The following is a 26,470-nucleotide window of genomic DNA, read 5'->3' as shown; positions in this document are numbered from 1 at the left end:
GTCTGATGTGAAACGAATTGCAAAAATTTCACAAAAAACTTCGCAATTCAAAGAATAAGGTTTAAATCCCCAAACTTCACACACAATTTTTAGTTATAAAAATGGCAATATGTTTAACTTGATTCATAAACCCTTTTGAAGTTTTGACTTCAAATTAAACAAAAATCCTTTCAAAATTTTGACTTAAAGGGTTTTGCAGCTTCATTTTCTGTCAACACTGAGTATGATTTACTATCAAGTGACTTATACTCTTTTCTTATTGTTAAAATATGGAAAATTTGTGTTTAACAAAAAGATAGTTACAACTCAAAGATAGGTACAACTCTTCCTCATACACCGCACACATAGAGAGGAACATAGGAGGAAACAAGTAAACCTCAAGTAGTAAGTGATGAGAGACTCGTAAGCTATCACATGCATAGAGGAACACGTGAGGAAACAAGTAAACCTCAAGTAATAAGTGATGAGAGACTCGTAAGCTATCACATGCATGTGTTTCACACTAGAAAATAGCTGATTTAGGCTCGTTTTCTAAATGTAAAAAATATTAGAATCAAACTAGGAGACGAACATAACCCTAGGTCACTCACTCCCGCTCATCTGTCCAAATCACTTGTCATACTAACCTTCCTAGATGAATTTTCTTTGTAACCCTATCTTGATGAGTTAATGAAAAAGGCCATGCCACATTATTAGTTGTCAGTGAGATCCTCTATAATATGGTCCACAAGTCGTCATGTGCATAGTGTACCACAAATATTTAGGGTCATGTAAATTGTTAATTTTGAAAAGAGCTTTGAAGATTTTGAAGAAAGACTCCTTAATTTAAAATCTAGGGTCAATTTGTCTTTTTATAACCAAACAAATGAAAAATAACATGTAGAACCTTGCATTTCATCAAGATAAAGTGGTGTGGAAGCATGTAAGATTTAAGATTTTTATATCTGCTTAGTTAAAGGTGATCTAATTTGTTGTAACTTCTTTCTTGGCTTTTGAATGTTAAGGGTAATCTAATTAGACAACTAGGATCTACATTCTACTTGCCAACTTTTCCCTAGTAAACTATCATTATTGTTCTTTAGTTAGAAAATTTACATTAGAAACTAGAGTACATAAGCATCCGTTTGGTAGTGAAATTCTTAAGGCAAAACATTTCTAAGATCAATACAAAAACCCTCAACTTTAACTTTTGTAGGTTTTACTTTTATATGCACTAGTCTGCCTAGCTAGTGTTGTCGAGATTGGGCCTCTTAATCACATGTTGCGTAGTTCATAGGCTTACGAAGCTCATCAAGTTCGATACTTTGTTGTTCTCTTGTTCTACTTGATATTTTCTAAGCTTATGTGTAAAATCAATAATAAATTTTGGGGGACAACAAATGTAAGGTTATGTGTAAAGTCAACAATAAATTTTGGGGGACAACAAATGGGCTAAATGATGCATGGACCATTAGGTTAGAATAAAACATGATAGTGGTGTAATAAATAGGTCTAATGCAGGTGCCAAGAACCACTAGTTTAGTTGGTAGTGAAATGGTATGTTAAGACCGAGGTCACATGTTCCATTTTCACTGATTATGATGAATGCACCTTGTATGATGTAAAAAGTAATTATGGATCCACTTGGTTGGTCATCAAGATGGAGGCTGTAATGGGAACACTTGTCCTGGTCAAGGGTTTGGGTGCCCTTTCGATTAAGCCCTCATATTCAATCAATACAAAATCATTTTGTGTCTAACAAATAGGCCTAATGCTAGGACAGAACGAGTTCTTTAACCCATGTTGGGGTGGAGACTTTAATGATATAACAAATCCAATTAGGTTCATCACTTAATAAAGTGTTGATTTCTCCACTTCCTCGCAACTAACTCATGTGTGAATCTTTTTGGTAGTTTCAATACATTCCATTATGGGAGATAAGTTCCATATTAACCAACACATGCCTATGCCTTAAACGAGAACTATCCCTTGAGGTGATCATAATAGAAGTTCCCATCGGTTTGGAAATGACAACATTTGAAAAGCAAGAAAAGTAAGAAAGGAGGATTTATATGCTAATGTAACTTAAAGAAAGAAAAGGGGATTTATACACTAATCTAACTTATTTTGTTTAGCAAGGTTGCAACTTGCCACCCAATCAAAGCTGAGCCATATGGCGACATCGCAAAGTCCTTCGGGCAATTGAGGGCAACAATGTTGTGGGTCTTGTTTAATCTAAGCAAGATTCTCTACTTCAGTATACCCTCCAAGAGACATTGTTTATGTTCCATGATTGTATAACTCTTCATAAACTTGGACTTAATTAATCAAACAATGATGGTGAACCAATATATTAATGGAAAAGGAATCTTTTGGGCTAGCATGGTCCCCCATCCCTTGGCTGCAGATCTTTGTTGGTGGCACATTTTTCTAATGAATAAAGAAATCAGCACAAGAAAACAAAATCACGACAAGGGGCACTTCTTCCTTCTACAGCGCCAACTTCCCCGGACTCTGGATTTTGATTTGCCTTTCCCCATTGAATCGCCCACCAAATCATTCCTCATATTTTTAAGTGGCACAAATTCAGAAGTGGGCAAAAAAACAAAAAAATGCTGCCTTAGGTTCTACGAATCTACAGTAAGGCTAGCAACCCATCTCACGCAGATCTTTGCAAAGCCATGATGATGCTCTTCCCCTTAGCTTTTTCACCTGTCTTGGCCTTATCCTCTCTCTCTGTCTGTCTGTCTGTGTCTGAATGTGTCTGTGTTTTGTGTGTGGGTGTGTGTGATGTTCTTTCCTGACATCTTTATCAAACCAAACGGAAATTTTCTCCTGCCATGCCCGCCTCCCTTCCCTCCCATGCCACCTTTCCATGGCCACATCTATTCTCACAGCCCTTAATCAACCGAGCTAGTAAAATCATGTCGCCTTGCTATGGGCATACCTAGCTCAATCAGGCCGGATTGGCTTCTTACCTGTTTCCACTCGAGCAAAGCAGGCTTGCTTGAGGTTCATCAATAAAGATGCAGACAAGGCAACTCAGGAGAACTTGGGTTTCACACAATCCAGGATAGGGTTACAAGAAGGGGAATTGAGAGAACCAAATTCTGTTTTTGGCACCATTTGTGCAGAAGATGTCTCCTTTGTTGTTCAGAATGTGTCTCCTTTGTTGTGTGCTCACTGAGTAGACAAACCACCTGATGAGTTTCTCAAGACCTTTTGTGGGTCAATCAGGTATTCTGGGCTGATAGACAAACCACCTGATGAGTTTCTCAAGACCTTTTGTGGGTCAATCAGGTATTCTGGGCTAATAGGAGAAGATTATGACAGCAAAGCACGACAGGGAAGTTACAGTAGCAATGAAGGCAGGTAAATCATAACAGCAAGGAAAGCTGAGGAAATTTCAGCAGACTTTGAGCAAATTTCCTGCCTCCCTGGTAGTATCACCAGGTATACTGAAGAAAAACAGAAGATCTGTCATGTTTATCATTCGAAGATCCTGGTACTCATTCTGTACGGCTGCCATCAGCGTTGATCTATTCACTTGGGGTATGTTCTCCAATGCACTCTCCACCGACTTGATGCATGCTGCACTCACACACTCCTTCTATAGAAGCGAAAAAACTTGCTGTAGTAATGTCAGGTTACTGAATGCTTATTTTAACATCTTCTTTTAGTACATCTTTGCTTTCACAATTTCAAGTTACATGTTTCTTGAAAGGAGAAGATCACGCCTTTAGTTAGTTGCTTCCGGTTTATGCATCACCCTGAGTTTTATAACCAACATCCATTGGTTAGTCAAATCAGCAATTATTATCCGATCTTAGCAAATCAGAAATTATTATTTGACCTTAGCAAAAGTGAAGGCTTGGGCCTTTCTGTGCAGAAAGACACACTTAAAAATCCAGAGTTGCTCGGTGTTGAATTTGCACTCATCAGTCTAGCAACTCTTTTTACATGAGGTTGCTCCATCCATTCCTTCCTTGTAAAGCATAGGTAGTATGATTTGTGAAAAAAGGAGGACTTGCAAAAATAAACTTCAAGATAAATTCATCAAATATACAACTGTCTGTGAGATGCTCATGATGAAACTGAGCAATGGTCCGGAGGTACTTGAAAGTAAAAGGTGCCCAATATAACAATTTAGTTGCAGTTCAAGCATCAGATACTTTTGCACACTCTGCAGGTGCATACAGATCAAGGAATAATAGACGTGCATAAAGGTTCATGTTAATGTTCCATGAACTGCTGCTGTCAAAACATTGCACACAATGTTTATCCGGCTCAAAAAATCATAATTCATCACTTGCAATTCAATAATATGCTCTATACAAACAACACACTTGATTTTTGGTGTCTTTTTAATTTTCAGAAGCATTCTTTTAGTGTGAACCCATTGTGTCTGACTCAACTCATTTGCTTTCTCAGCAGTTTTAAATCTTAATATCAATCAATTTCATATATCCACGATAAACCAAGCAAGGAAATATGGAAAGACAATGAGCAAAAGAAGCAAGGTAGATTGTAGAAAGGTAGAATGTGGATTGAGAAGCTGTTGCATTGTTGGCAGATGGCATACAGGGCGAGATATCTTGATGAGTATGAGTGCAGGACATAGATATCATGCTCCAGGAGCCCAGTGCCAGTTTAATCCAACCATTTCTTCAACTAAGTTGATAGTCGGAAGCTTTCAACATAGTGAACCCCCCCAAACTTTTGGGCTGAGTTCTTGTAGCCCAAGTCGCAAAATGTAGGTGCCTCACTGAAGTAGTTTGGCCATCTCTAGCGTTTCAATAGCAATGGGTGAGAAGAACCGACCGAAGGAAAAAGACTGTGTGTATAAAAACACCCAGAAAGACCCAGACATCCTCTTGGATCCTGTGCTTGGATTTACTCTCTGCTTTTGTCTGCTGAAAGGGAAACATTAAGTGCAATTTTGTAATTGTCCTTTGCAGTAGTGGGATTCCGTGGTAGCGAAACTTCAAATACAGCTTGCTGAGAAATAGTGCTTTCATCAACCAATCACAGTTTAAGGAACGGGCTTTTGAATATGTCAAGTTGTATAGTGTTCAGATAACTCTATGCTTCAAGTTTCTACATACAAACATCCAAATCGGAGGAAACTGCAAGGTCGTGTTTAAGAGACCATTTATTATAGGGCAGAGGTGTCGAGACTTGAAATAAGAAAGGATCTATGGTCCTAGAATGGCTGGCATGCTATGTGATATGGCCAAGATGTGAAATGATTGCATTAGGGGTTTGTTTGGAAAGGAAAATTGCCATGGATATATGAATTACAGGTATTCTCATTGATGATTGCAGTGACTCACTGACGTGAAACCACATGGCACAGCTTCATGGTTCAACCATAGGCTATGCCATTGGTGGAATGGCTTCTACTTGTTGTTTTGGACATCGTTGACAGATCTTTGTGGACTACCTCCTTCCCCTTGCACAAATTCTACCAGGCCACAAAGAGCAGAGTGCCCATGATTCTCAGCAATCACTGGTTGACCATTGTTTGGCCTAAATCTATGGTTCTGTTATTGAGCATGAGTTGAGTTGTTGGGCAGAGAGATAATAGTAGAGAGCTGCAAGACAGTCTGGTTTCCAGAAAGGGTTTACCACACTATACCATATACTTACTCTTGGAGTGACCATGGAGGAGGGACAAGCACATGGGGAGAGAACTTACTATTCTTTTGCAGATTTCTGCAAAGTCTGCAACATTGTACCATGGGCCAGACTTCTGAGGAGACTGTAAGGCTTGACATTGGGGTGCTAGATGATATATGTGTCAGAGTGCAGCGGTGCGGAAGCGTAGGACTGAGAGAGAGAGAACGCCGAGAGAGAAGGGAGAGAAAGAGACAGTGGACGATGAAGATCTGCTGTATAAAGAATGCTGAATACAAAGATATACAATGATGCAGTGCGCTGGACTGTGTGTCTCCACCTCGACGATGCAACCTGCTGTCCACCTCGAAGTCTGCTGCAGTCTGCACTGTCTGCTGTCTGAAATCTGTGAACAGAGATAGAGACTGCGCGTCACTGGTCTGTAATCTGCGTCAGAGAAGAATGTGTAGACTGCTGAAAGTGTCGACTATAAATAGTCGAAATCTGCCACGAACTGGGGCACCAGAAATAGGGTGCAGCCTGGAAGTAAGTCGGCTGCCGACTGGGCTGCAACCAGTCGGACTGCCACGTGGCAGTCCGACTGCACAGTCCGACTGTGCAGCTGCCCTCCAAAACAGGCTATGATCTCTAACACCCCCTCTCAGAGTCTGGACAGGGCAAAAGCTTGAGGGATCTGGAATGTTGCCGAAGTAGAGCCTGAGGAAGCGCCTTCGTAAACAAATCCGCAAGATTGCCCTCCGTCTTGCAATACTCCACAGTGATGGTCTCATCCAGAAGCTTTTCTCGGATGAAGTGGTACTGAATCTCAATGTGCTTCGTCCGGGCATGAAAAACAGGGTTCCGTGCCGAGGCAATGCAACTTTCATTGTCACATCGCAGTAATGTAGGACGAGTCTGGGGGCACCCAAGCTCCTCCAACAATCTCCGAAGCCACACAACCTCGCATGTGGTGGAAGACGCGGCCCGATACTCCGCCTCAGTAGACGAAAGGGCTACCGTGGGCTGCTTCTTGCTACTCCATGAAATAACTCCTGCACCCAAAGTAAAGCAGTAACCTGTAGTAGAGCGCCTGTGATCCATGTCACCGGCCCAATCCGAGTCGCTCCAACCTGCAAGTACAAGATCTGACCCATCTGTCCCTGCGGGGTAATGAATCCCCAAATCAGACACGTCCCCCTTAGATACCAAAGTATCCGCTGAGCAGCCTGCCAATGCACCGTCTTAGGTTCACTCATGAACCCTGCCAAGAGCCCAACAGCAAAACATAGATCAACCTTGGTGTTGAGAAGCCAAATCAAAGACCCAATCAAGTGTCGATAGCGGGACGCATCCGCCAAAGGAGAAGCTGAATGGGAAGTGGCCTTCTAGTTCGGATCCATAGGAGTAGAGAGGGCCCGACAATCTTCCATCTCAAAAGACACCAAGAGCTCCTGTACATATCTCTGTTGAGAGATAAAGATCCCCCTCTGAGACTGATAAATCTCATGGCCCAAAAAGAAATGGAGTAGACCCAGATCCGTCATCTCGAACGTCCGATGTAAAGCTGACTTTGTCTCCTGGACCTGCTGTGCATCATCACCTGTGATAATCAAATCATCAACATATAAGACAAACAACACACAACCATCCTCGGAAGTGTGAATATACAGCTGCGGATCGGCCTGGGACCGCCGATATCCCAACTGAGACTGGAGGAACGAATCAATCTTCTCGTTCCATGCACGCGGGGCCTGCTTGAGGCCATACAAGGCCTTCTTCAACCTGTAGACTTTCCCATCTGAAGAACCAAAGCCAAAAATTATCTCCATTTTGCTCAACAATATTCACAATCTACAGATTCTTCATTGAGATTGATGGCTCACTTTGCTTAGTACCTCTAGCATATATGTATAGGCATTTACATAATTTCTACTTGCATAATATATTGGTTGATCTAATTTAGAGGGGCCCTTTTGACATAGAATAGCACCTAGCCCTTCAACTGATGCATCTGTGTGCACATGGAACTCCTTCGTCCAGTCAGGAGGTTGTAAAATAGGTGCTTGGATAAGGCACTGTTTTAGGGTATTAAAGGCTTCTTCACAGTCATCAATCCAAAGAAAATCTACATCTTTCCTTAGGAGCTTGTGCAGAGGGGCTGCCTTGGTTGCAAAATGTGCAATAAATCTTCTGTAGTAGCCCACATGGCCAAGAAATCATCTCAATTGCTTGATGTTTGTTGGTGCTATCAAAGCGGCAATCTTCTCAATCTTTGTCGGGTCTGTTGCAATCCCTGGTGAGCCTTGGGAATGTGAACATAGGCATCACACCCAAAGACTCGAAAGTAAGAAACATCTGGCTTCGCCCCAAAGCCTCAAATGGAGTCATCCCTTCCACGGCCGAAGTAGGGGATCGATTAAGGATGTGGATTGCAGTAGCCACAGCCTCGGCCCACAGAACCTGAGGGGTTTGTCGGTGCTCCATCATGGTGCGCGCCATCTCGATCACACTGCGGTTCTTCCGTTCAAGAATACCATTTTCTTGAGGAGTATTGGTATTGGCAAACTCCTGGTGAATTCCTCTATCTGCACAAAACCGAGCAAACTCATTAGACACAAATTCACCTCCCTTGTCGGATCGCAAGGTCTTCAACTTCCGGCCTGATCGGTTCTCCTCAAAGAGAAGCCAATCCTTGAAGTGCGAGAAAGCTTCTGACTTTAGTGCCAAAAAGTAGGCCCAAGTCATCCTGCTATAGTCATCCACGATCAGCATGAAGTATGAGCTCCCACGCAGGGACTCATTCCTCATAGGGCCACAAAGATCCGTAGATACTAGCTCCATCGGTGAAGTAGACCACCACGAAGCTGTGTGGGGAATGGCATCTCTATGCTGCTTCCCCCGAATGCAGGAGACACATGGCTGCTGGCTCACCACTATATCTGGCAACCCGCGAACAAGCTGTCCACGTGACGCCCTCCGAAGATAGTCATAGTTCAGGTGACCAAACCGAGCATGCCATAACTCAGACTGTGACTGTGAGGTAAGAAGAAGAGTAGAGAGGGCAGTGGAAGACTTCAGTTTGTAAATGCTGTTCTCCTCATATCGAGATGAGAGAACCTTCCTCGATACACGATCAAGGACTCACACCGTAGAACTGTCAAACTCCACCAAAAGACCAAGGGAGCAAATCTTATGAACTGAAAGGAGATGGTACCCTAATCCTAGTACATGCAAAACCTCTGAGGTATGGGTACCACCTCGTCCATCCGGAATAAGCTGCATCTTATCCCGACCTGCAATAGAAACTGAAGAGCTGTCTCCAATGAGAATCTGCCCACGCGAGAGTCGTAGCTGGGCAACACCATCTGAGGAAGGAGTCATGTGCCGTGAGGCACCACTATCAACAATCCACTCTCGAGCCTGGGGAGCCGTCATCGCAGTATCAGAAGCATTCGGTGAAGCGTCCTCAATGATAGCTAGATGAAGAAATGCAGCTGATGAGGGTGCAGCCACCGCTCCAGAATCCTTAGTGTCCTTTTTCTTGGTGTCCTTCGTGTCTTTGTCAGGGCAATCCTTCTTCCAATGGCCAGTCTTTCCACAAATATGGCATGTGGAGTCTTTGTCCTTGTCCTTCTCCTTGTCCTTCTTGGACTTGTTATCCCCCTTCTTCTTCTTTTGGTCCTTCCCCTTCTTCTGAGAGGCTTGACCTGTCAGCGCCTCCGACTTGGAAGCATTCTGTCCCTTTAACTGTTCCTCTTGGTCCAAGACCATAGGAACCAACTCTTCCCACCGAAGAGTAGACTCTCACCCCGAAGCAATAAGGGCAGAGTAAAATGTACCGAATCGTGGCGGCAACTGGGACAATAGTGTGATCGCCATGTCTTCGGAGGAAATCGGCTTCTCCGCATTCTGAACCTGCATCTGTAGCTGCCTTAGCTTGTTAATGTGTTCCCGTAGCGAAGAAGACTTATTTACGGACAAGGTCCGCATCTGTACCTCCAAAGAAACCCTCTTCATTAGGGTCATCCGATTGCACATTTGATCAAGCTCCAGCCATATCTCATGAGCCACCGTCAAGTGCTCGATGTGAACGATCACGGCTGTAGTGCATGATAGAAAGAGAAAGGATCGAATCCTGGCATTCAGTTTGTCCCAATGAGACTGGGCCCTGGCCAACTCCGCACGAGCATCGGAAGAGAGTTTGGACTCATCTCTTACCGAGGGCCGGTCAATCTCCTCCTGTACCAACTCCGCCAAATCATAGGACTCAAGGATGGCCAACATCATGACGCGCCAAATGCGGTAGTTGTCGCCGTCGAGCTTCTGATCTGTAGGAAGAGCCGGTAAGACAGGCACCTTCCGGTCCATAATCGCCTGGAACTCCAAGTCCATCTTTGTAGACATCTTCAACTGCAATGCCTTCTCAAACGCAAAAGCAGTCCCCTTTGACTGGGAAAACTCAGCCTGCTAAGGCTCTTCCGCGTCCTGGAGCTTCTTCACCCGCCGGAGGCAATGAAAAAAAACAAAACCTGCAATTGTAGGCTGAAAACTCAAACTTCCTCCGCGTCACACAGCAGTAAACAGCAGCAAATCCACCACCTGTACTCCTTTCCTGTGCGCCCACACTCGTTTTAGTCTTGTTCCAAGGCGCAGCCCTCCTGTCTGCCCTTAAACGCAAAAAACGCAAATTTGTGTCGCGATGGAAACTCCTCTTTAGGTTGATTCTGCGCTCAACCAGCCCTTATAAACTGCTCTGATACCATGTCAGAGTGCAGCGGTGCGGAAGCGTAGGACTGAGAGAGAGAGAACGCAGAGAGAGAAGGGAGAGAGAGAGACAGTGGACGATGAAGATCTGCTGTATAAAGAATGCTGAATACAAAGATATACAATGATGCAGTGCGCTGGACTGCGTGTCTCCACCTCGACGATGCAACCTGCTGTCCACCTCGAAGTCTGCTGCAGTCTGCACTGTCTGCTGTCTGAAATCTGTGAACAGAGACAGAGACTGCGCGTCACCGGTCTGTAATCTGCGTCAGAGAAGAATGTGTAGACTGCTGAAAGTGTCGACTATAAATAGTCGAAATCTGCCACGAACTGGGGCGCCAGAAATAGGGCGCAGCCTGGAAGTAAGTCGGCTGCATTAAATGCAGCCGACTGGGCTGCAACCAGTCGGACTGCCACGTGGCAGTCCGACTGCACAGTCCGACTGTGCAGCTGCCCTCCAAAACAGGCTATGATCTCTAACAATATGGGCTATATGCTTTGTATGAATCAATGACAGGAAGGGTCCATGCACCAAAAGAGCTATTAGACAGTATGACCAACACTATTGGATGAAAGAGGGGTGCCCACCATCACCTACACTATTTGGCCTTCACATCGACTAGAGTGCAGATTACATAGATTTGGGGTCCTTGGGGCAAGCCTTGTTGAACTCTTGATATCCACCAAAAGAGCTATTAGACAGTATGACCAGCACTATTGGGATGAAAGAGGGGTGCCCACCATCACCTACACTATTTGGCCTTCACATTGACAAGAGTGCAGATTACATAGAATTGGGGTCCTTGGGGCAAGCCTTGTTGAACTCTTGATATCCATATTGTTATATACTGATGATATTGTGCATCTGAGACTCTCCTTACGGTTTACAGCGGTGAGTCTGGAAAAGATCAAGGTCCTGGTATTCAATATTGCATATGCATGGATAATCAGATCAGAGCAGCAGTTCACCTTTGTTAGAGACAGCATACAGTCTGTTGGAAGGTAAGCATTTTGGATGTGACCTTGAAAGCACCACGGTGCTCTATGCGAGAGGTAGAAGAGGCCAGGTTGGCATGAGATTTGTAGCATCTAGGGCATTCGAGGGACAATGCACCCATCTACCAATTGCAGGAGCCACACTCCCAGCTATGGCTTTTTGATATTTTGGTGACATTGACACTTTCTATGGAGCAGAGATTCAGTGACCCAACCTGTGCCATATGAGGGGAGTGCCACTAGCAAGGTATGATGGACTAGAGAGAGATTTCTGTGTTTGTTGGCAGTTCATGGATAGACCTTGTGATAATAGCATGTATGATCCAGAGTCAGCTGTCAGCCCCCACAAGATCATCAAAAGTAAACTATGTGCCATACCAGTGGTCATAAGGCTCTCTTCTAGGCTGTCATTTTCCTTTATATCATAGCAGAGATACCCTCACTTGACAGAAGTTGGCACTCATGTACTGTAATGTTGGTTGCTACCAGTTGAAGGCTAGCTGTCTTGCATTGAACTGAGAAATTAGGATTGACATTGTGAGTGCACCTAGGTGGTTCCTGCACACTAGGCATTTACAAAGATGATTCAATGCCAGATGCACTTTGTGCACCTCTTGGAGGAGGCTTTATCACATGCCCAGCCTACCTGGAGACACACCTGTCACATAGCCTCAGACGTGCCATTGGGGAAATTTGCACATTCACACACCAGTTCAGGATAGAGAGCAAAATCCAAGGGCATCACAATACATGACTGTAAGGAAATGCTCGGGCAAATACAGAGAAACACAAAACGTATGACACACAATAAACACAATTTGATGAATGCTCAATGAAGAAGAGGGTGCATAGCAATGAGAATGATACAATGGGGCCCGAAGCCTCTGTGTCTCCAAGAGGTGTTGGAGACACTAAGAACAGCTTTGAGATTGTGTTGTACCTCTGTGGATCTTGTAGGCAGCAGCAGCAGTACACCGATGATGATGATGTTGCATTGGTAGCTGAGATGGGACCAGAACACAGTCCACTACAGTAGTCTGAATGAACGTAGGTCTCCAGGGCTCCAGTCAGCAGCAGGGACTGCCAACATGGAGGCTAGGATGATGTGGTAGCTGATGTCGCAGGCTGGCAGCAGCACATGCAGCCTTTGGTGCTTCATGGAGGGCTGAGAATCTGTTGCAAGTGGGCAGCAGGTGGCGGATGATGAAGACGCTGCAGTTGTGGGTTCTTGAGGCTGGCTATGGCAGGCTGAGACACCATGCCGGCTGGAAACACAGGCTGAGAGTCTCCAGAGGCTGGAATTGATGATGTCGCAGCAGCTCAAGGCTGTTTGGAGCAGATTGATGACGGTGATGACTGAAGCAAGTTGGCACTTAAGTTGGAATGATCAGGATGAAGTGAGAATGCTCAAGGCATGTCCTTTTACAAGAGATTACTGGGCATTTGTTCTACCACCACTAAAATAAAATTTTCTTTTAAATAATCCTTTTTGGGGCTGTTTTCGTGGAGTTAAATTTGGCTAATTTTCACGATAATTTCATAGTAATTAAGGTCTTTAATTTACTTTCTCAGCACAGCTTCTCAGGCCCAAAAAGCTGCCCAAGGGGAGAGAGAGAGAGAGAGAGAGAGAGAGAGAGAGAGAGAGAGAGAGTATAACAACGCCCTCACATACTGCATCATCAAGTGCTTTGTTTTTAATTAAGTTCTCTCTCTGAAGGTTTTCTTAAAGTTAAACCGAACAAGGTTGTGTGATGCCTTTTACACTTTTATATTATGACACTTCTCTCTTGTGTCATAGGGCATTTTGTTAGCACTGACTACCCATGGCTGGCTCAAGAGCTCAGAATATGCACAACTTCAATCCTCAGACAATTGAACAAAAACAAATGCTGATTAATAGTGAAATGTTGAAGAATCATTTTACAGTCTTAAATAGAGCGACTGTACGGAACATAATGCTGCAACATGAGAGAATTTTCAAAGAGCAGGTTTGTTATGAGTGCTCGTTGAATGGGTCAAATATTTCTCAATGACTGTTTTAGAGTTGTTTCTTAGGCTAAGTGCTAGGTGTCTTAATTTTTAAAGAAACCTCAATTGTTGATTTTCAAAAGCTGCGTAGTAAGTGAAGATATAATCACAAATGTTACCATCTTTGACTAGTCAGTGCTTATGGTTTAAAATTATATTTCTTGCAATTTATCAGCAACTCTGCATGCATGCAATCACACATCCCTATAAGAGACATCCAGATAAAGTAGGTTGCAACTCATGAGTTCCAATCCTGCCTCATGTGCTGTCTAAAGCTGCTGATAGCCAGGATACATGTGTTTGCTTGTGGCTAGTGAATAGCTGGGGTGACCTTAGGGCCTAGGCATGGGAGTTCCAATGCCTCATGTGCTGTCTAAAGCTGCTGATAGTTAGGTAACATCTTTTTACTTCTGTCTAGCATATAGCTAGGGCGACCTTTCCATGATCATGCCTAAGGTAGCCATCTGCTATTATTTTAGCCAATGACCAATTCTCTTGCAATAGTAATGACTCAGAGTCTAGGAAATAGAAAGGTGAGGAAACAACATACCTGTAAACCCCTTTCAATATAATCCTATTACAATCAAAGGGAACAAAGTGGAAGCTTGATCAGTCTAAGTCTTCCTCTTCTGGTGATCAGCCTGAAAATTTTCATTAGAAATGGCCTTGTCACAAGAAATGGCTGGTAGTCTGGTGCACAATGGTCTTGGCTGTTTCTGCATCCTGCTCTCATAACTGATTTGAAAGACGTTCCACCAAATTGTCTTAGGTGTTGGAACCACTTGTCGGAGAGTGAGAGACATTGGATTAGAATCCCCCATCGCTTTTTATCTTGGGAGGTTCACCTATACCTTGGTGGAGGTATTTAAGATGCTTTGAGTCTGGAGAGATTTATCACTTGATAATTGGTTCCACAGTGTCTACTTTAGGGTAAACCTTTGCATAATGTTTAGTTAGGGTAAATCTCAGGTCATGAGAATCAACATCTCGGCAGTATGGCTATTGGAATTATCATCTTGGCAGTATGGCTATCTGGTTTTCCGCACATTTGGTGTTTATATCTACTTCAAACTCCTTGTAGACAAAGTGGTAGGCTACTAGAGACGGAAGATCATCAGCATCATAATAGCTTGACATATGAGATTTACATAGTCTATGGAGCAGCAAAGGATTCCTTGAGCATTTCAGCTGTAACATCTCCCCCCCCCTCCGGAGGAGAAGAAGAAGAGTGAGAGAGAGAAGAAGAAAGAAGGAGAAGAAGAGGGAGAGAGAGAAGAAGAAGAAGAAGAAGAAGAAGAAGAGGAAGGGACAGAAAGAAGGAGAGAAGAGATAGAGAGGGAGAGAAGAGAGAGATGGAGAAGAAGAGAAGAAGAAGGAGAAGAAGAAGAAGAAGAAGGAGAGGAAGAGGGAGAGAGAGGAGAAGAAGAAGAAGAAGGTGAGAAAGAAGAGAACTCGAAGAGAAATTAGAAGGCCAAACACGAAGACTCGTTCGCGGCCATCAAGAAATCCCCTCGAAAATGGTGTCCTCTAACCCTCCCACTATTCTTATTGCTTATTGTTCATAGTTTTCTTCCATACTTAAAAGTGCATGATTATGAAAAGTCAAGTGCATGAAATATTGACTAGCCTAGTACATGAAATATTGTTGTACGAAATATTGCAAATACGGGATGATTGCATGGGAGTCAAGTAGACAAATAGAATGGATTCTGCATGGATTGACGCATATGAAATGATATGGTTTTCATAAATTTTTACATAAAATGATAGACCTTCGTGTAGAGCAATGCTTAAATTAACCAATAAAAATCACGATTTGCATCTGTGATTAAACTAAACACATGAAATGATAGTTTCTATTCACAGGATGCATTTGCACTGATGCAAGGAAACTTAGGCCATACAAGTACCTGCACATTAGGGTTAATTACTCATTGACTAAATGTGAAAAGAATTAAAGATTGCGGACTGTATTAATGCATTAAGAATCCCAAGTGCGAGTAAGATGAGTTTGATCAGAAAATTCTGCATAGTACCGCACTAAGAGAGATGGAAGGGACGCATGCATCTAGATTGTATCCTGAAGGACTAGATGAAAAGTCTTGCGTTGCCAAGTGTATTAACTAAACTTGGTTAGAGGGAGATGATGTAAAGAACTGGAAGAATAAAAGACTCTTAGTTGGGTTGCGAATAAGGCTTGTCCGTTGCCTTGGTTGACCAGTTAATGCTTTGAGTTAGGGTTAAGATGCCATAAGGTAAAACCCAAGGGAAAGAGCAAGTTATAATAAGTTAACCTACCAAGAACATTTGCTTGCATGATCTTGTTTGAGATTATTGGAATCTCGCCAAAAAAGTCGTGAACGATCCAGGATTGAATGTTGGGAGCATTCGGGAAAAAGAAACCACACCTTAGCAGTTGTTCGTACAAATGACCTTTGAGATGATCGTGATAGTACACTTAGGTACATTGTTTGAACTTCTTTGCTCAAGGAACTAATTCAAGGCAAAACACTTAATGTTTCAGGTTAAAAGCCTGGAGGGAGAGGCAGGATCAGTTATCTCCGACTGTCTGCCTGGCCCTATCCAAGGGGGTTGTTAGCCGTGCTGGGTATATGGACCTAACCTGCCACGAGAGGTCTCTCCGTGGGTGCTACTTGGAGCGGGAGGACGCTTGGATGCTAGGGGAGGCTCTGGCCGTAAATTCCTTGCCTCCGGATCCCGCACAAGAGGCCGATGTGACTTGAGATGGGATCTCGAGGCCCGTGTACTAGTCTACGGGCGGAACTTGGAGTAGCAATCCTGTAAATTGCTTGGATAGCCTTCGGGCATGATACTTGATGTATTCCGGGATATGGAAGGATTATTTCTGCAGAGGCTGAAAGGGACACTTAATTCTCCTGTATGGGCGGGAGACAAACATTAATCTGAAGATAAGTTAAGGAAGTGTTTGATCTTGTTATTTTGTCTTCGTGTTTGTGCCCTAAGTTACGTAAAGGAACCTATGATTAACGGGTTAATTAAGGAAGCTGCTTTTATGTGTCAAAGATAATGTGGTAGGTAATTAGATAACTAAAACAACCCCCGAGGGAAGCGTGGTGGATGTGACCAATGGATCTATTCTACGGAAGGGTGGTCTCGGTTAGCCGAGAGCTTTCCTAAAAGGAAATGTTAACGAGAAATGTTAGGAAAAGTCGGATGATGACCTTAAACAATGTTGGTTAGAATCCTGATTCATACCGTTTTAGGGGATCGGAATGAGACTATGCTCTACGGGCAGAGAGGTCGAGCGATGCATCTCTCTTGTTTCCCATTCTCTTTGAACCAAGTGCAATATGAGTCTGCTTTGGTCCAGTTGTATCTATTCTAAAGTAGAAGACAAGGCCAAGGTAAAAGTGAAATGGAAGACGAAGGCGCACTAAGAAAAATATGAAAACACAAGAAATGCAGAAAAGTCCTAAATCAAGGAGAAAGATGCACAAGAAAAAGCGCAAGTTAATACTTTTGTAAAAGAGTGCAAGGTGCATCATGATTTATTTTAAGAGTGTCGGGCTCTCACCCGCTCGTGCGAATTGTAAAGGTAGATGGGTGGTAGGAAAGAAGCTAGGAAGATAGGAGGACAATGGAAAAAATGGCCTAGGCCACGGCCAACCATGTAAAAAAGGGTATAAGGGGATGACCGCCCAAAAGGGATTTAGGGTTTGTATATAAAGTTGAAAAGTGAATGAGAAGCTCATTCTTGTTTGTGGCCAAAAGTAGCTCTTCTCCTCTTCTTCTTTTTATTTTCTTTTTTTTGCTTGCTTGAGCTTGTGCTTGAGAGAGGGAGTGTGAGAGTGTGAGGGAGTGAGTGTGTGAGGGTGAGGGACTTTGGTGGAGAAGCTCTCCATCTTCTCCTCTCTTCTTTTCTTCTCTTCTCTTCTCTTGTCTTGCTCGCAGCAATGGAGCTTGGAGCGTGGAGCTTGAGGATCAAGCTTGCTTGAAGCTTGCACTTGGATCGTAGAGCTACCGGAGTGCTCGAGAGAGGAGGCAACTCAGTCGGGCATGGAGGTAAGCTCACTACACTCATAGAGAGGAGCACGTTGGCTATGTGAGAGGTAGCCATTAGTGCTCGGCTTGGAACGCTTGAACAATAAGCGGTTCGTGAATCTTGGCGGCTAAGTTTCAGCTCGCCTCTACATTTTTGTTTCGTTGCCGGAACCAACGGGTTTAAGCCTTGGGTGCTTGCGCACTTCGAATCGAGCATAGAAGTAGGGTTTTTCCCGAACCAGTACTTAAGGTAGATAGGTAGGAAGTGAGGGAGGTTGAAGAGGTATTCGATCTCCTTAGCAAGTAAGTTTTTGGTTTTTTGGATTTGGAAAGGTAAGTTGGAGTAGTATAGGTGTTTGCTTTGTGATTTGGATGCATTAGGGTAGAAAAAAACAAAGAAAAAAAAGGAAAAACAAACATTAGAATTTCTGCTGTCATAACAAGGCAAGAGGATTTGATTTGTTTGCCAATTTGTGTTTTGGAGTTTGTACCCTATTCCAGGTTTACACAATCCTTCATTAGGGTCTTGTTTTACATTCTGAAAGTTTGTGCGACCCCTCATAACCAAAATCGTTAGAAATGAGTGATTTTCGTCATCGTTGAAAACTCGTCCGTAAGAATCGGACATTGTTACCAGAGTCCGATTCCTAGAAACCAACTCGAACGATTTGATTCCCAGAATCGGACGGTTCGATTTTCGGACTCACATCAAACCATCCTATCCGATCGGACACACCGTGTCCAATTTCGAAAATCGGACACTTTATAATTGGGCGTACGATTTCCAAAATCGGACTCTCAGAATCGAACGCACAAAAATTAAACACACAAAAATTGGACCATCCAGAATCGAACACTCCAAAATCGGACACCTGTCAAATAGGACGTTTGTTTTCCAAAATCGGACGTACAAAAGTCAGATACTCAAAAATTGGACCAACCCATAATCGGACCAACCAAAATCAGACCACTCGGACTCGGACCATTCGATCGGACCAACCCAAAATCGGACGTCCAATTCTAATAATCCGACTTCTGAGAATCAGACCCTTGAGAACCAAACAGAAAACTGCCAAAATCGGACAAGTGAACAGAATATAAATTTGACATATCTAACCCCTAAATCCGACCCAAAGACTGTATAGAGCTGAAAGCACATCATAGATCTATCACTGGGCTGAAATCTAGAGCAAGTAGTTCAAAACTTAGCTATAAATGGTTCTTTAAACCACGCATGGTGTTTAGTGTAATGGCCTTGTAGGCCGGGGGGATTGCCTCCCCTGGATCCCGTAGAGGGGACTCTGCCCCCTTCGCACCTCCCCCAAGTAGGTTGGAGAGAAAATGCGTGCCGTGATAGGTCCTCCAAATTAGATCCTATTATAGTAATGACTTTGCACAAGCATAGACTCTCACTTGCAAAACAACAAACCGAAAGCCCATACCCGAACAAGGATAAATAGAGACCCTAGAACCTCAATGGGCCAATTTAGCCAACAAGGGCAAAAGGCCCACACCACAAAAAACATGTATAGGTTGCATTCGGACTGCATCTAGTCAAAGCGGAATGCAACATCAAGCTATAATTGCGAGGATGACTAGAGATGACAGTCTTGACAATAGATGTACCTTGAACGGCACTGCATAGACGACCTAAGACATCAGTGGAGAATCCATATCTGGTTGTGTAGTTGGGGACTCAAAGGCATGTATCAGAAGGCTTAAATTTATAAGCCAAGATCCGGAAGATGAAGACATAGTACCGTCTGCTTATCTTGGGGTCAAACTCACCGCAAAAGGAGAGCAATGTGTTGATGCTCTCATCAATGAAGGAGCTGATTTTAATATCTTAACCTGTGAAGCATGGACCCTACTAGGCCAACTAGAGCTCACACCGACTAATGCAACTCTTAGTCCTTACGGGGGACACCCACAAGCACTTATAGGGAAGTGCAAAATCCTTGTAACTATTGAGATTGAAAGCTTGCCTATCCTATTCCAGGTTTTCCCAAATAGTGCTAATTGTGGAAAGGAAACCCTCCTAGGAAGACCCTTCAAAAGGGCGACGAAGTGTGAGGCCGATTATGTAGCACAAAGGCTACAATTGACACTACCAGGTGTGAGGATAATCACAACATTTAGCAAGGGTGATCTCATTAAACCTCGAGGGAAAGACAAGGAGTATTTTGACATACTAGGCAAGCCTAGTAACAAGAGCAAGGACTTGTTGAAAGAGTTGATACAAGCGCATCTTGAACAAAGAGAACCAGCGAGCGAGGCCATGTTTGAAACAAGAAGGTCAGAAGACAATACCAATGATAGAATTTGGACTTACAAATATCATAGAAGACCACAAAAGAAGCCTAAGCCTTATAAACGAAGGTATCGATGGAGAGCTAGCACAACGCCGCGACGGATATCCAAAGCGTTGCTACGTGCTCAAGGGTATTACATAGATAACCGATGGATTTGGGTGCCAAAACCCCCTGCTAAACCACCTCTGTTAGTTGAAGGCTAGATTATATCAAAAGCAAAGAAGCACAGGAGGAAATCTAAACGAAAATCCAAGTCTTCACTTAACAAGGTTGGGGTGACTGAGCCCCTTATGATTGAAATCAAGAAACCAAATATGATTGTTCGAAAGGTAGATCCTCAGTCTAGCGTACTTAACAAGTGGATATCGGATGTAACCGTTGAGCGTGCACAAAGACCACTAGTGCCCAAGGAGCCTTTGACTTCCCAAGAAGATAATGAGCACTACAGGCGTAACGTTGCTCATGATAAGGCTAATTGCTTAACAAAGCAAATGGTAGAATCATCAAACAGCAATGAGCAAATCTTCCAGCTAGTGCCAAGTCCACCCAGGAGTCTCAAATCTCCTACACCCTCTTTCCCTAGATAGACACAGGAAGCACAACAACAGTCGTCAAGTGTAGCCGCTCAATCCCAATCTCTATCTTTATTTGATCTTCCAAATGTCCAAGATGTGGGTCATGATACCATCCTTAGCTCTCAGCCTAAGGATATGCCTGTGCAATTCACTATGACTAGTTCAATTGATACTCGATCTGCACAATTGAATGCTCAAAGGGCAACAAAAGACACGATCACTTCCGATTTGCCTAAGGACTTGACATTGCAGTCTACCAACAGTAGCAAGTCCACTGAACTAGCCGCTACTACTTCCAATCAGGAATCACAGCAATCACAGCCTTTGGCCGTGATGATGCCCCTTGCGGAACATGTCCTTAGCAATTTACTTGCAAAAGAGATGTCGCAACCAACATCCTTGACACCTCCAGCACTTCTGAAGCACCTAAAGCCTAGGCTTGAGGAGAAATCTCTTGAAGATTTGGCCAAGGAGATGACGCATTTGACCAATGAACCAGAGATGAAGTGCATGATGGAGCTTGATCACAAGTTGATAGCCATCATACATGCGTACGTTTATGTGGATATTGGAAAGTCAACACTAGAGCACTCAGCTCATAGCCGAACCCTAACTTGGGATGAGCAACAACATGTTTGCTCCTGCTATGTAGTTGTCATTGAAGAAGTTATAAAGGACATCCCAAAAGCCACAACTAGAGAATTGTACTTGATACCCTCACTCTATATTGCTCAATGTGTGACAAACAAGGAAGAGCTCGAAGCAATCAAATGAAAAGGGAAAGGACAAGGTGACTTTGTGCAAAAATGGTACTCCAATCAAAGTTTGACAGTCAAAATTGGCCACCGACTAATGACACTTATTGAGCAAAGGAAAGCCCTTTGGACATCAATACATGATCCCACGTACGTCGCCCCAACCTCATTATGAGTGTTGGCAGCGGTCCATGAAGTAGAGTTTTCTGCCACTGTCCAAAAACATCCCTTGCACGATAAACTACTTCTAGAAGAAGATCTTCACGTGGCTAGTAGGCTAGGAGTAGGGAGCATGGTTCTTGATGTTAGTGCTGCATATGTCTTTTGCCTCACTCAAGACCCTACAATCCTAGATCTCTATGCTTCCCGTCTATACAACCTTGACTTCTTCAGCTGGTTCCGTCTAAGCCTACATAACCAAAATCCTAAACCATCTCTTGGTTCTACACCAGAGTTACCCAAACCTGCAGAGAGCAAGAGAAAAAAAGCTCTAAACACAACACCCGCTCTGATAAGAAGCAATGGAGGCATGTTTCAATGGGTAAGGACAAGAGTCTAGAGCAAATGCCCGACCAGGAGTAACTGCCAATGCAATCGGATGGGGAGCTAAAGGGAGGGGAATTCGTTGAAGAGCTAGACTCTCCAAAAAGAGAGATAGTTGTACCCTCACAACCTAGCGAGGTTGTTTAACAGGCCATAGCTATGTCCTATGAGGACACACTAGAGAAAGAGAATGCTGAGGCCCAACCAAGTACATCAACGGCTGATCTAGTTCAAGGTCTCGAGTGTTCAAGGGATACACCTCGATTGCCTAAGAAAAAGAGGAGAAAACAACGAAAACAACGGTAGCTGCAAGTAGTTGTAGATGCCAAGAAGATTGAGACCAAGAGTGCTGAAGAGCTGAGGGATAAAGCATTGAGTCCACCCACGAATGAATCCATTGCCATCTCTCCTAACAACGGTGAAACCTTAGACACATCTGTGTGTTTTGATATATCAAAGTAACCATTACCATCAACAGTTGCTTGCAACGCTCAATTCGCCGACAATAAAACTTACATCGACGAATCAAGAGTGGATACAACACTGTCACAACAGGTTGACAAAACTATACCAGTCACATCCGAGGGAAACCATGACATAATAGCAGCAAAGCCTTAGGAGGAGAAACATGAAAACCCTGAGGACATAAGCAATCCTAGCATTGACCAATCTTGCTCATCTAGGCTTGAACCCTCAGCTATGATAAAGCCTAGGGAAACTCCCAGAACCTTGCATGAGATAGCAACCGAGCAAGCCCTCATTGAACATAGAAGTGTCGTAGAGTGCTTGACTGAGTTGAATGCTAAACTCAAATTATTTGCACTTCTACGTCCTTCCAGACATGGGTACACTCCCTAGGGAGCAACTTGAGGAATTCTTGCCATATCCGCTATCTTGGGAAGAGCAAGAATATCTTAAAGAGCACTATGACAAGCTCTTACATGAAAGCATGCAACTCGTTTGTGACGAGGAGGCCGACGAACTATGCTTAACTGTGACATTCAACGATGCGCTTTACTAACCAAATCTCTTAGAGATAGAGCAACTAAAGCGATAATCAGAGGGTCAAAGTCAATTTGAAAAATGTTGGTTTGAAAACCGCATTACAATGGCCAAATTTGGAGCCCAGATTATGAGAGTCTTAGAGAAGCGATTTGCCAAATGGCAGTCTCAAAGAGACCCAACCTATGTGGCGCCAACTTCCTTTCGAGTACTGATTGCCATTCAAAGTATGGACTTAGCCGGAACTAGCCAAGAGAACTCTCTGGTTGATAAAATTCTCACTAAGGAGGAGCTACATGTTGCCAGTAGACTCGGACAAGGTACTATGCTACTCGATGTTGCAAAATATTTGCTGTTATTGAGTAGGTTGCCATGAGTACTAGATGCGTGTGCCACACTTTAGTACAATCCTGAGTTCTACAATTGATTTTTATCCTCATGAAGTGACATGGATTTATAAATGTGTATATAAATAAACAATGAGTTTTGTGACTATGTATAGATAATACCTAAAAAGCAAAGCCAACACACACAAAAGAAATGATAATCAGCGCAGGTGATATGCATCGAAATCAATACCAGGGGATTCAGATAAGTGATGTCTCTTTGAGCTACACTTGTCCATTATAATTGAAGCATATGACTTGCATGTACTCTCATGAGTTGCCAAGTGAATGCAGGACGACATAGGTCTCTGTACAAAAGTGTTCAATGTCCAAGTCACCATAAAACCACCAACCCCACAAAGAACCATTATGGAGAAAGAGACAAAAATACCAAGAACATAGAGCCATGATGGAAGCCCCACTTGCTGGAAGAGAAAATCTCCCCTACAGAAAGCACATGCATTAGCTCCACTTAAACAGTCCCAAAACACTCTTAATTAAGAAAGAAACTGTGTTCATTTAAAAAGAAATGCCTTCCTAGAGAGTATTTATATCCCACAAGCACAAACCCACTTGGGAGGGCCCAAACTTTTTATAAATAGGTATGCTGCTCTTCATTCAGCCTTAATTTCGTTTTGTAAATTTCAGGTATTTTAGCTTGTTGTCCACACCCCGAACGCGGAGGACATCACGGTCCAAGCTTGCCATTGCTATCTACAACAGTCTGGTGCCTCTTTCCAACCTACCACACATTATTCGGAGCTGATTTCAGTATGCTGATTGTGCTGCTGCTGGTTTTTCCTGCGTTTTTAGTCTTTCTCTCTCTTGCAGCTTGCGTTTGCTGCAGCCAGCATTTTTAGTATTTCTCTCTCCTCACCTGCGTTTTTAGTCTTTCTCTCTCTTGCATTGTTGTCTACATTAGATCTAGCGTTCCTTGGTTGCATTTGCTGGTGTTCGACGTCGGGAGGTTGCCTTGTTGCGACTCGAGATCTGTTCGGAGTACGACACACTCTCTAGCTCATTATCCTTGCCCTGATCCTTGAGATACAGGAGTTTGAGGTATAGTATTCATTTACTACATAGTGTGTTTGTTGCATGAGCATTGTATATTCAGTAGTCATATCACTTCATTTATTCATTGTGTTCTTTGTCTCAAGTTACCCCAACCCTAATTGTGTTCTTCTATCAGTCTGTGCATTGTCATATGGTGTTATTTGTGTCTGTGTTAGGCTATGTCTTCACAAGAGATGGCTTATAAGTAGGCTACAAAGAAGAAAAATAATCATCAGGTCAGCCAGTCATTAATGCAACCATAAATGCTGGTTGGCTAGGCTGAAAGTGCGCACACCCACTCAAAATGAAATGCAACCAAGTAACTTACCTATACAACCCATGGTATGTACTATGCTAACAAGAATGTTGTTCCCTAATGGAATGGGACAGGGAACAAACCATGGAATGTTCTTGTCCCTTTCCCTACCACACTCCAAGCTTGTAGCATTCCCAAGCGATGGAATGTTGTCAAGAACGTGGCACTCCACTCTAGTGGGGCAATTTTGTCATTGCGTATATGACCAGCCTTCAAAAAATTTAGAAATTATGGCTCTTGAGTGTTTACTCATTGGACTTCTCTTTAGTTGTGTATGTTGCAGCATCAACTGGTCTTCATATCTCATACACTGTATGGAACATCTTTCTGGTACAGAGAGGGGTGGAGCACTGGGGTCCTTGGAGTTTCTTTGATAGTGATTGGGAATGGCAGGAGCTCTCAAGATCACATGTAGTTTACTTGCCCAAATATGCGGAGTGCTGCTTGTTGCTCTATCACTCACCTACTATTAGCGTACCGGTGAATTTTTATGAGTACTACTGTCATGATGAATCGATGGAGACAAGTCCTTTAACACTGTTTACAGAGTTGTAAGGTAGACCAGGTGATTTCAGGAGCATATTTATGTTGGTTTTCCCCAAGTTTGGGTTGCAGTTGCATCTCTTGGGGTTCAGTTTGTTCACTTCTTTAAAGCTTAGGCCCTCATTGACAATCCAAGGTGTTAACAGAGGTAGAACTTGGTATTCCAGACTACTAGGGGCTCAAGGAGCAGCTCAGAGAGCAAGTGGGCAATTGTTGCCTGTCTCATCACTTGACAGATTTTCTGTGTGAGTTTCCAGAGTTTTGGGGATGGAAGCAGTCCTCTTGGGACAGATTCCTACTCTGGTGGGGCTATCAACATGTTCCCTTCTAGTTTAAAGAGAGACCCTAAGTGTCATTGTACCCTGACTCAGTGATGGTTTGCATCTGCTTGTGTTTTTTTTAAAGATTTCCAATAATCAGATGAACCCTTCTTTCCAAGAAGACAGATGATGTATTAAATCAGTGCTTATTGTACCAGTGGCAGGCTAGCCGGCTACTAATCTTTGGAATTCACTATTTCACTGGCCAGCCCACTATTGGCTATCCTCTATGACTAATTGCAGACAGCTAGATATGTCATAGGTGACACACTAACAGGCAAAATAGCACACTACAACATGAGTAAGTGTGAAAAACTAGATGATATGGATGAGTATATGTGATGGAGAGAGGGAGGAAGAAATGTGGGTAGAGGAGAGGGAGCCTTGATATTCTTATGGGTCATGACATAGCCCTGATCATGTTTACTCTCTTTGAACTCAGGCCAATTGTTAGGTGAAAATAGTAAATGTGCAGGACACTTGAAATCTTTCATTTGTATTTGTGTGCTAGGTTCATGATCTTCACAAGCTGTACGAAGTGCAGAAACTGCTGATGCAGAAGGCAAGAAGTAATGCTTCTGAATTACTTGTAAGACCATCTCAGCTTGAATCTGATGTGGCTGAAGTGACAGAACAGCAAAGGAAAAGGAGAAATATATGGCAGAATAACAAGGCTTCAACTGTACATGTGAACTCATTGTGTGAGAAGATGCATGTAGAGTCTAGTGAAGATAAATGCAATAAAGTCAGGAAAAAACATCCTGAAGAAAATCCAAGGAGCCCAATGAAGAGAAGGAACATAGATCTTGAACAGCTTCCTGAAGATGACACGGATGATGACATGGAGAGCTTAGAGAGATTGAATGGCACTGCAATGGAATCAACTGTAAATGGGAAAGGCGATAGAGTGTCTATCTTGCCACATAAAGAGTCACGCAAGGTGTCGCTGCTGGTAACAAAGTCAAGGGAAGACTATCTTATTGCTTCTCCCACAAGCCCTAGTTTTGAGTTGCCAAACTTCTCTGTGAAAGAAGTTGATTCTGCCCCAACAGAGATAATGGGCGAAAATAACATTATGTTGCAGAACATTAACATTGTGAGTACAGGAACAAAGACAATGACACTTTCACTGCCTCAAGATTACTCAGTCACCAAGGCACCTCAAGGTGATGCCGCAAGGTCTTCTTTGCTTTATCAGGTACATATTTAAATTTTAGTTCAATGATGAAGTCCTGATTTAACATGACCTGCTTGTAATC

The 26,470-nt window shown here is 43.2% G+C and overlaps 1 protein-coding gene across 2 annotated transcripts in view; it reads left to right on the top strand.

Moving 5' to 3' along the window:
- The first annotated feature begins 2,548 nt into the window (after positions 1 to 2,548).
- LOC148017201 (uncharacterized) overlaps positions 2,549 to 26,470 on the top strand; it is a 35,634-nt gene continuing 11,712 nt past the window's right edge. The window contains exons 1-4 of one of the 2 annotated variants that reach the window (XM_087662942.1): positions 13,213 to 13,343; positions 23,628 to 23,706; positions 23,902 to 24,038; positions 25,723 to 26,409. In XM_087662942.1, the coding sequence (XP_087519068.1) occupies positions 25,765 to 26,409 (645 nt within the window). In that variant the 5' untranslated portion in view covers positions 13,213 to 13,343; positions 23,628 to 23,706; positions 23,902 to 24,038; positions 25,723 to 25,764. Of the gene's footprint in view, positions 3,532 to 13,153; positions 13,344 to 23,627; positions 23,707 to 23,901; positions 24,039 to 25,722; positions 26,410 to 26,470 lie in introns of those variants that run through there. The other variant, XM_087662941.1, reaches the window with a different exon arrangement.

Source organism: Lygodium microphyllum, chromosome 22, assembly GCF_053477565.2.
Source record: "Lygodium microphyllum isolate KBCC chromosome 22, Lygodium_microphyllum_v1.1.10, whole genome shotgun sequence".
Classification (NCBI taxonomy): domain Eukaryota; kingdom Viridiplantae; phylum Streptophyta; class Polypodiopsida; order Schizaeales; family Lygodiaceae; genus Lygodium; species Lygodium microphyllum.
Note: the sequence above shows the minus strand (reverse complement) of the source record. Positions and strands in the feature narration are given on the sequence as shown.